The sequence below is a fragment of the Eulemur rufifrons genome, chromosome 2 (assembly GCF_041146395.1).
Source record: "Eulemur rufifrons isolate Redbay chromosome 2, OSU_ERuf_1, whole genome shotgun sequence".
NCBI lineage: Eukaryota > Metazoa > Chordata > Mammalia > Primates > Lemuridae > Eulemur > Eulemur rufifrons.
The window spans coordinates 102,264,688-102,274,794 of NC_090984.1; the positions used below are offsets into that span (position 1 = coordinate 102,264,688).

The window sequence follows — 10,107 nt, forward strand, 5'->3', positions numbered from 1 at the left end:
CTGTCACTCGGGATATAAATAAATTGATTCATTCACTTCCTTATCAAACCAGAATGTTGCCACAAGAAACTACCAGGGCCACCCTGATCAGTTTCAAAGGCCTGAGGGACAAATCTGAAAGGCAGAAGTCTTTGCATTTAGGTAATTTTAAAAATTAAGTTTTTTAATTTCTCTCTCCTATTCACTTTAGACCTTAGGGAGAGAAAAATAACTTTGGTTATATGTACATATCATTTGAGGTCTGGGCCTTCTTTAATGGCAGGGAAGTCATGATGAATTTGCTTTTCTGAACTGGAAAAGCCTTGAGTGAGATGATCTCATTGAAAATTCGCATCCTTTCCCTTCAGAGAGCTGATGGGTGGTAGGAGCACTGGCCTAGAAGTGTGGACTGCCACTTATCATGGCAGGCCTTTTGTTGTTTGCAGAAGCATAGTTTGTATTATTGGTTGGAAGTCTTTTGCTCCCCACAGGTATCACTGCTATTGATCATTTCCCACATCAGTCAATCAACTATTTACCAGGCAGCTCCCATGTAAATGTTTACATGGCAAAATTCTTGGTGCTCTGGATCATGTGAAAGATTGTAAGATGTGGTCTCTACACTTAAAAGAGTGTAGAAGGGGAAATAAGCAATATATACAAGACAGAGTCCCCCCCCCCCCCCATGTCCCTCTAAACAGCAAAGGAAATAATGATTTAGATAGTTTAGCGAGTCTATCCACCGTTCCGCTCAGGGAACTTAGGCTTCCAAGCGAGCATGAAAGGTGAAGCTGCTCTTGCTTCAGTAGCCCTCCATTCCTGGGTGATTCTCATAGTGTAGCTCACGTGGGCAAATGGTGATCACAATGCCTAAAAATATTTTCGTTCTCCATGGTCCTACCAGGCAGGTGCTAACAGAAGAACAGTAGGCTGAAAGGGAATCTGGGTTTGTTGGACTCCCTGATGGTCGCCAAACTGGCATAATGTATTTTCCAGGTGCTTTAAGATTCTTAAGGGCAATTTTGAATATATTTTATGTTTGTGTTGCTTGTTGACTTTAGAACTAATGAAATAAGGTGTAACTTCATCTATTTGATAAAAGCCAAGTGAGTATATAGACAGTATTATCAATAGACATTTGACAAAAAAAAAAACAAAAAACAGTAATAATTTCCAGGCCAGGACATCAAAGCAAAAATGAAGAGAATGAGTTAACTTCAATGGCTTGTATTTTAAAGTCCTTCTAAAAGGAGCCAGGCTATGATCATGGCCACAGAGGCAGTGAGGGCGAAATGCAGTAACATTGTTCTATATATGTGTCCTGCTCTTGTGACATCATCACTGGGTCACCAGGCAGGTGGGGATTGAAGTGGCTCTGGACCAGCATTATGGCAGGGTGATAGGGATAAAAGGCAAATCCCAAGGTGAGAAGTCCAACTGGAAACCCTTCACATAGAGATGGGACCCCAAAGAGCTGGCAATATTCTCCATATAAAGTCAACCAAAAATAAGCCCTCCCTCTCACCCTACCTTCACCCACTAGGCACCAAAAGAAAATTGCCTGTCTTGAACCTTGGCGCTGAGGGGAGTAGGGGCTCTCCCCTGATGATTGATAACCACAAGCTGGCCCTCCTATAAGCATGGCCTGAATTCACATTCCCTAGGTGGCCTGGAAAACTTAAGATTGAGAATTTAGTTTAAGGTGGTCCTAGGCTGGTGGTGGCCCCAGGCACCTAACATTAACCAAATGCGTATTTTATCTGGAGGAATCCTCTCTTAACCCAAAGCTCAAATAATTCTCACAGGTAACATTTTAAGAAATGTGAGATCACAGTTTAAAATCACAAAATAAATGAGGAAATGAGGCATCATGAGCAAAAGCCAGCAAAAACAAGACATAACAGTATCAGACCTGCAAAGACTAAGATACTGAAATTATCAATGCAAAATAAATTTTCTCATGTTTAGAGAAATTAAAGAAGGGAGTAAAAACATGAGTAAAATCAAGCCATTAAAATTATGACCAACCAGATTTGAAAAAGAACTAAGTAAGTAGTTCTTTTATAATTGAAAAAAGATAAAGTTTAAACATCAGTGGATGGGCCTAACTGCAGATTAGACCTAGCTGAAGAGAGATTTAATGATCTGAAAGATGTATTTAAAGAAATTATCTGGAATGTAGCACAGAAAGAAAAGGTAGAAAAACAATGAGAAGACCTAATTATCTAATTGGAGTACTGGAAATAAAAAACAGGAAAAGGACAATATTTAAAGAGATAATGGCTTAAAAAAATCTTTCAAGAGTGAGGATGAATACATTTTCCAACACATAAAACCCCAAAGAATTTGTCACTAGTAGACCTTCACCAAAAGAGTCTAAAGAATGTATTTCAGACAGAGGAAGGTGATATCAGAAAAAAGGTCTGAAATGCAGGAGAAATTTATGAGCAAAGAATGCGTATAAACATGGGCAAATATAAGCATAGTGACCAATAAAGTGATAAAAATGTTCTTGTGAAGTTAAAAAAAAAAACGGAAGAATGAAAATATCCAAACATATATCATGTAAACCAAGGGGAGGGGGATGACCAGAGTTAAAGTAGTCTAACTTGATATCGTGCAGTGAAAAGATAAAGTTATAGATTAATTTCAATTTTAACACAGTTAATATATACAAATGCTAAAATTAATGGAATAACTATTAAAAGAATAGAAATATAAAATTTCCAAAGTAGCAGAGAAAAAATGGAATGAGGAAAAGAATAAATCCACAAACAGAAAAACACAGAAAAGATAGAACAAATAGAAAGCACAACTTAAGACAGTAGAAATAAATAAAAGCATTAGTCATTTTAAAATGTGAGTGGACTAAATGTTCCAGTGGAAGTCAAAGTCTGATTCATGCATGCAACAAATATGTACCAAGCATCTGCTATGTGCTCAACACTATGCTAGGCACAAGGCACAGAGCAGTGAACAGAACAGCCAAAAATCCCTGATCGGAAAGATAGACAACAAACCAAATAAGTAACACAATGGTATATTAGGTAGTGGTACGTGTTCCAGAGAAAAGAAGGTAGAGAATGGGGACGTTCATTATTCTAAACAGAGTTAGTCAGGGCAGGTGGCATTTGAGGTAAGGCCTGAAGAGAGGATGAAGTAGTGAGCTGGCGGATGTGTAGGGAAGGGAATTCCAGGTGGAGGGAACAGCCTGCGCACGTGACTTGAGGAGGGATATGGCTGCTGTGTTCGGGAAACTCACGTGGGGCTGCGGTGTTACAGGAGGAGAGCGAGGACAGGGGAGGCCAAGAGAAGACAAGGGGCCAGGTCAGGCAGGACCCAGGGGGCCTGAGAGAGGCCTTGCGCTTTTCTTCTCAGTGTAGTGGGTGTCAGCAAGGGCTTCTGAACAGAGGATTGGATGGTGGTTGCTGCATCAGGCAAGGACAAGTTGGAAGCAGTGGAGATAAGGGAAAATGGCCAACCAGGAATACATATTCTGTGGTCAGCCTGGATTTTTAAAAATCTACTTTTAGTCTATTAAACAAGACAATCTTAAACATAAACATATAAAAAGGATGAAAGAAAAAGGTTGGAAAACGATATGTCAGGGAAATATCAACCAGAAGAAAGCTGATGTAGCTATATTTATCAGACAAAATAGATTTTTCAGGCAAGAAGCATATCAAGAAATAGAGTCCTTACATTACGGCTGAAGGTTCACCAGGAAAGTATTCAACCTTTTCCTGTTGATTTATTTTAACTAATATATTTAATCTTTTTTAATTTAATAAATAAGATGCATATTTATGAAAAGTATATTGGACAGAAAACGGAACCACAAAGAGAAATAGATAAATCCGCCTTTATAGTGCAGTGTTTTAATGTACCTCAGTAATTGACAGATCAAACAGTCTGGAAATTAGTAATGTTCTAGAAAATTTGAACCACTCAATTAACAGGCTTGATCTAATAGACACGTATAGAACCTCACATTAAATAACTGCAGAATGCACGTTCTTTGCAAGCATCCACAGGGTAGTTATAGAAACCATGTGCTAGGCCTTAAATCACATTTCAAACACCGTGTTCCCTGACCACAATGCAATAACAAAAAGATACCTGGGAAATCCTGATATATTTGGAAATTAAGAAAGGGTTAACTCGTCAAAAAAAATCATAATATTATAGAAAATGTTATCTAGTATCAAAAACCTGAGGTAGTAACCTAAAGGAAAATTTATGCTTCTAGTGAGGGAAAGGAAGAGGCTAAAAGTCAATGTGCTAAGTATCTGGCTTAAGAAGTTAAAAAAAGAACAACAAAATAAATCCAAAGAAAATAACAAGTAAAGGAAAATAAATAATAATAAAGATAAGAGAAGAAATTAATAAAATAGAAAATAAACATAGAGTTGAGAGGAATGAATAGAGACATTATTATACATGCCTCAGAGATTAAACAGATTGTAGGAAGATATTATGAATAACTTTATACTGATATATTTTTAAAACTTTGGTGAGATGGATATAGTTTCCTGTTATAAAAATTTACTCAAGAAGAAATATAAAATCCAAATATTCCTTTAATTATTAAGGAAACTGAATCAAGAACAAAAATCTTCCCACAAATACACCAGACTTTTATGGTTTACTGATGAGTCTGACCAAACATTCCAAGAACAAATATTCCAATTTACAAACTACCCCAGAGTATAGGAAAAGAGGGAACACTTTGCAATCCCTTATCTTAATATCAAAACCTGACAAGGACAGTCCAAAAAAGTTCTAAATTTACAAGACATCCTTAATCATGGATAAAAGTGCACAAATTCCAAGTAAAACATAAAACATTAGCAAATGGAATCCAGTAATGTTTAAAAAAGACAATACATCATAACCAAGTTAGGTTTATCCCAGAGTTTCAACAATTGTTTAATATTTAAAAATTGGCTAATGTAATTTACTGCAGTAACAGATTAAAGAGGGAAAAAATCCTATGCTTCTCTCAATGAATATAGAGTAAGATTTGATAAAATTCAGTATCCTCATGACTTAAAAACATGTCTAGAATAGAAAGAAACTTTCATTACCTAATAATAAAATATCCCTAAGAAATCCAGTAGTTAACATCATACTTTTAATTGGGAAACTTTGAAAAGCATTCAGTGCCTTTAAAATGGGGAGCAAGACAAGGGCGCCCACCATCACTTCTACTCAGGGTTGTGGTGGAAAGTCCTAGCCAGTAAAGTAAAATAAGAAAGGGAATGACATACGGATCAGAAAGAAAAAAACAAATCTATCATTATTCTCAGATAACATATAATGTATTTGAAAAGAATGTTCAAATACATTAACCTTAACCTTTTAGTTTTCTAAAATCAGTTACATTTCTATTGAATGTAATTCAAAAAACAAGTAAAGTATGAGATTACAGAAAAGATACCCTTTATAGAGCATTAATACATACACCTAGGAATAAATCTAATAAAAGATATTTAAGACCTATTACTAAAAAATACATATAAAATGTATCGAGAGACACTTTAAAAAATTAAAGGAGAGACGTATGTGCTTATGGATTAAAAAAATCACAGTTTGGTAAAGATCTCAGTTCTCCCTGAAATTGATTTGTAGATTTGAGGGGGTATTACTTGTTTATTTTGTTTTTGAAATTTGATAAACTGATTATGAAATTTATATGGAACAGAAAAGAATAACCCTTGTAGTCCTAAAGAATGGGGATGAGGATAGGGAGCTGTGTGTGACTGATCTTAATCAGATAATAAGAGTTATTATCAAGCTAAAGTACTTGAGAGTGTGGTGTTGGCACAAAGCAGAGAGAGCTAAAATTGGTCTCCTATGTGAAATAATTCATGACCAAGAGGCATTGCAGTTAAAGGAGAAAAGGATAGAATTTCCAATAAATAATGTTAGGACAATTATTAGATAGGAAAAAATAAAATTAGATCTGTGCTTCACACTGTATATAATTTCAAGTTGGATTAAAGACTGAAATATGAAAAGCAAAAATAAATCTTTTACAAGACATCAGAGTACAGTATCGTTATGACCACAGTGTAAGGAAAGGATTTTTTAAATTAGACTCAAAAAGTGCAGACTTTAAAGGTAAAAATTGACAAGTTCGACTTTGTTAAAATTAAGAATTAAGATACCATAAAGATATTGTGGGGTTTTTTTCCCTTTAGTCCTTATCCATTAGAGATATGTTCTGAAATATTTATGAGTGAAATGATATATTATCTTGGGTTTGCTTTGAAAGTACTCCAGGAAAAAAACATGAAGAGAGAGATGAAACAAATGGTAGAATGTTGATAATTATCGAAGCTAGATGATGGGAACATGGAAGTATATTATACTATTTTTGTGCTTGTGTATATTGTTGAAATTTTTTATTTTAAAAAAGTGTTTTGTTTTTTAAAGAAACCATCCTTTTTTATGGTGACTTTCCTGGATTTTCTGGAAGTCTTAATATTTTTTTAAAAATTGTTTCTGAAAAGGTCACTTGTTAAGTGCATATCTAAATACAATCTAATTTTTATCCTGAATAGGACTCTTTTTATAAATTAATAAATCATAAAACAATCTCCTAAAAAAATACCATAAAGAGAGTAAAGAGACAAGTCACAAACTAGGCGAAGGTGTTTGTAATACATAGAAGCAAAAAATTAGTACCCAGGTATTAAGCAAAGAACTTCTAAAATTCAATAAGCAGTTTCTTGGATGTGACATCAAAAGCATAAGCAGCAAAAGAAAAAACTAGACAAACTGGACATCAAAATTTTTAAAGTTTGTGCTTCAAAGGACACTATCAAGGAAGTGAAACCACCACCCACAGAATGGGAGAAAATATTTACAAATCATGTGTGTGACAAACGACTTATATCTAGCATATATAAAGAACTCTTACAATTCAATAATAAAAAAGACAACTCAATTTTAAAGATGGGCAAAGGATCTGAACAGACATTTTGCCAAAGAAAATATACAATGCCAATAAGCATTTGAAAAGATTCTCAACATCATTAGCCACAGTGGGAAGGTAAATCAAAACCACACACAGCAGGATACTACTTCACACCCATATGGAGAAATTGGAATCTTCAACACTGCTGGCAGGGATGTCAAATGGTGCAACTGTTTTTGAAAACGGTTTGACAGTTCCTCAAATGGTTAAACATAGAGTTACCATATCACCCAGCAATTAATTCCACCTCTAGATCTATCCCCAAGAGAAATGAAAACATATGTTCAAACAGAAGCTTGTACATGAATTTTTATAGCAGCACTATTATACTAATAGGCAAGAAGTAGAAACAACCAAGATGTCCACAACTGTTAAATGGATAAATAAAATGTGATATATACACACACAATGGAATATTATTCAGCCATAAAAAGGAGTAGAGTACTGATATATACTACAATGTGAATGACCCTTAAAAATACTATGTTAGGTGAAACAAGCCAGTCACAAAAAGACCACATATCTTATGATTCCCCATATATGAAATGTCCAGAATAGGCAACTCTACAGAGACAGAAAGTAGATTAGTGGTTGCCTAGGACTGGGGGATGACAGGTGTAGGGGGTGATAGCTAAGAGGTACGGGGCTTCTTTTCGGGTAATAAAAATGTTCTAAAATTGATTGTGGTGGTGTGGTGTCTGGGCGCGGTGGCTCACGCCTATAATCCTAGCACTCGGGGAGGCCAAGGGTGGAGGATAGCTTGAGGTCAGGAGTTCAAGACCAGCCTGAGCAAGAGCGAGACCCCTGTCTCAAAAAAAAAAAATTCAAATTGATTGTGGCGGTGATGGATGCACAACTCTGAATGTACTAAAAGCCACTGAATTGTACACATTGAAGGAGTGAATTGTATGATGTGTGAATTATATCTCAAAGCTGTTTTTAAAAAATCGATGAACAACTCAATAGAAAAATAAGCAAAAGGCATTCCACGCATTTCACAGAAGAAGAAACATGTATGCACAATAGATACTGGAAGAGATGCTGAACCTCATTCCTAATCAGAAAAATGCTAATTAAAACCACAGTGGGATACCATTGTACGCCCACTTGATACACAAAAAAATGTTAAACTTGGGCAATACTACTTCTCCACACGTAGAGGATGTGGAGAAGCAGGGGCAATTCCTCCACTGCCAGAGGAGCGTGAATTGTACAGCCACTCTGGAAGATAAGATGGCTTTGGAGAGTTGAAGATGCAAGCACTTCCCACCCAGCAGTTCCCCTCCTGAGTGCATTCCCAAAGAAACTCATGGGAGCACTATAAAATTCAAAACCACATAAAACTAAATGACATATTATTTAGGGGTATAAATATATGTAACACACCTGTTTTTAAAAAGCAAACAGGAGAAGGATAAACGCAAAATTCAGGATAGTAAGAATGGGAAAGAATTGGGAGCGTCTAACAAGCATTCAGGGTAATGTTCCTTTTCTTAACTTGAGTGGTGGGTATGTAGGTATATACTGTGGGGATCCAAGGGTTGGGGAGAAGGCAAAGTATTATCTGACAACTTGACATTGAGGGAAGACCTAGGAAAACTCAGAAATATACAATGAACAGTTTTTCCGTGTGGTTTAAAAATGGTGATAGTGCTGACCCTGAGTTTCTAGAAAAGATGAACATGGTTAGCATCTTCTATTTGAGAAGCAAAAGAGATAAAATGTTTTTATCCAAGAAAAAGAAAAAAGGAAACTAAGAGAACTACACAAAAAAGCAGCAGCAGAACAGGAGTGTTTTAGAAAGGTTTCTAGCAAAAGTGGGTAACATTAAGAGCTTTGTACTTGGAGGGGAACCTCATTTATTTGGGCCACCAGTTCTTTATTCTTCAGTGATGTTTAATACACCAGACACTGCTGTAAGTAAAACCACACGCTCTCATTTTAGTACTTAGCGGTTGACTTTCTCTTTTTCAGATCCTGCTCACACTAAAAGATGAACCACAAACACATGGAGGAAGAACCTGTTCACCACTGCTGGGTGCGTGACTGAGGGTGAAGCATCCACCAGCACTGCAAGCAGGTCCATGGTATTTTTTTTTTTTTTTGCTGCCTCAGAGTCCCCAAAGCCTTCAAGCAGAAGTGGCAGTAGATGGTTGCCAATCAGCCAATCCAGACTTTTACTGGGACAACAGGAAAACAGATCCTCTGGGTTTTGATGGAACTCGGAAGTGGGAACATTCAGCTGATGCATTATTAACCCATCAGAGCACACATGTATCTTTTACCTTCCCTTTACCCCCACCCCCAACCTGCTTAGGTCTTCTCTGTCCCTTTCCTGCTACTGCACAGAGATGATATAAAAGAGGCTCTTTGGCTATTTGCATTTTGCTTCCTCTTCTTTTCCACATTGCAGTATTCAGCAATATTTTCTTTGTACAAGCTTAAACTCCCAACATCATTATCTACCAAAGTTGCTCTTCCCTTTTAAGAGGGTCTAGGGGGAGGGAAGAGTATACATCACAAGTCTCCCAGCGAGAGGAGACCAGTCGGTGTGCTGCTGCTAACATGAGCCAGGGTAAAGGTACCCTTTCAAATTACTGATTTCTAAGATTAATAAAGTCATTCTATTTCTATTTTCTTTTTTTCCATTTACTAATTTCCCAAAAATCAGTATTCACAAACAAGACTGAAATGGAACCAACTTTTCATTTTACTTTATTGCTGGGCAATTTTTTAAACTTCATTTTAGAAATATGAGCTATAAAGACATGTTTTTACATTTTGTTTCAGCAGATGGTGGGGCCAAGGGCAGCGCCTGCACCTGGGAAGCTGGTGTGCGCTTTCCGTTCCATCTCCACTCCAGCCCACAGCAGGCAGGCTCCCTCCCCCACCGTGCGGTCCTCCAGTGGCCTGTGACTCTGCACCCACTTGCACGTTGCTCACCAGACCGTCTGAGTGACGCAGCACAGCCCCGCTTGCGCTGCCTTGGACCCTCTGCTCTCCTTCGTGCTCACCTTTCCTAGGTCCTCTCTGGCTTCTGCTGGAGAAAAGGTTGAAAGTTGGGCCACAGAGCCCACTGAACGATTCACCTAGCTGCCCTAGGGAGTTATTGGGGGAGAATCCAGAGTCTGAGGCTTCTACAACAA

General features: G+C 37.1%; 1 protein-coding gene across 2 annotated transcripts in view; it reads left to right on the forward strand.

The window, feature by feature from the left end:
- Window positions 1-9,594, forward strand: part of TTLL5 (tubulin tyrosine ligase like 5) — a 276,452-nt gene extending 266,858 nt beyond the window's left edge. Inside the window, exon 32 of one of the 2 annotated variants that reach the window (XM_069489049.1) lies at window positions 8,936-9,594. In XM_069489049.1, the coding sequence (XP_069345150.1) occupies window positions 8,936-8,958 (23 nt within the window). In that variant the 3' untranslated portion in view covers window positions 8,959-9,594. The remainder of the gene's footprint in view (window positions 1-8,935) is intronic. The other variant, XM_069489040.1, reaches the window with a different exon arrangement.
- Window positions 9,595-10,107: the final 513 nt, after the last annotated feature.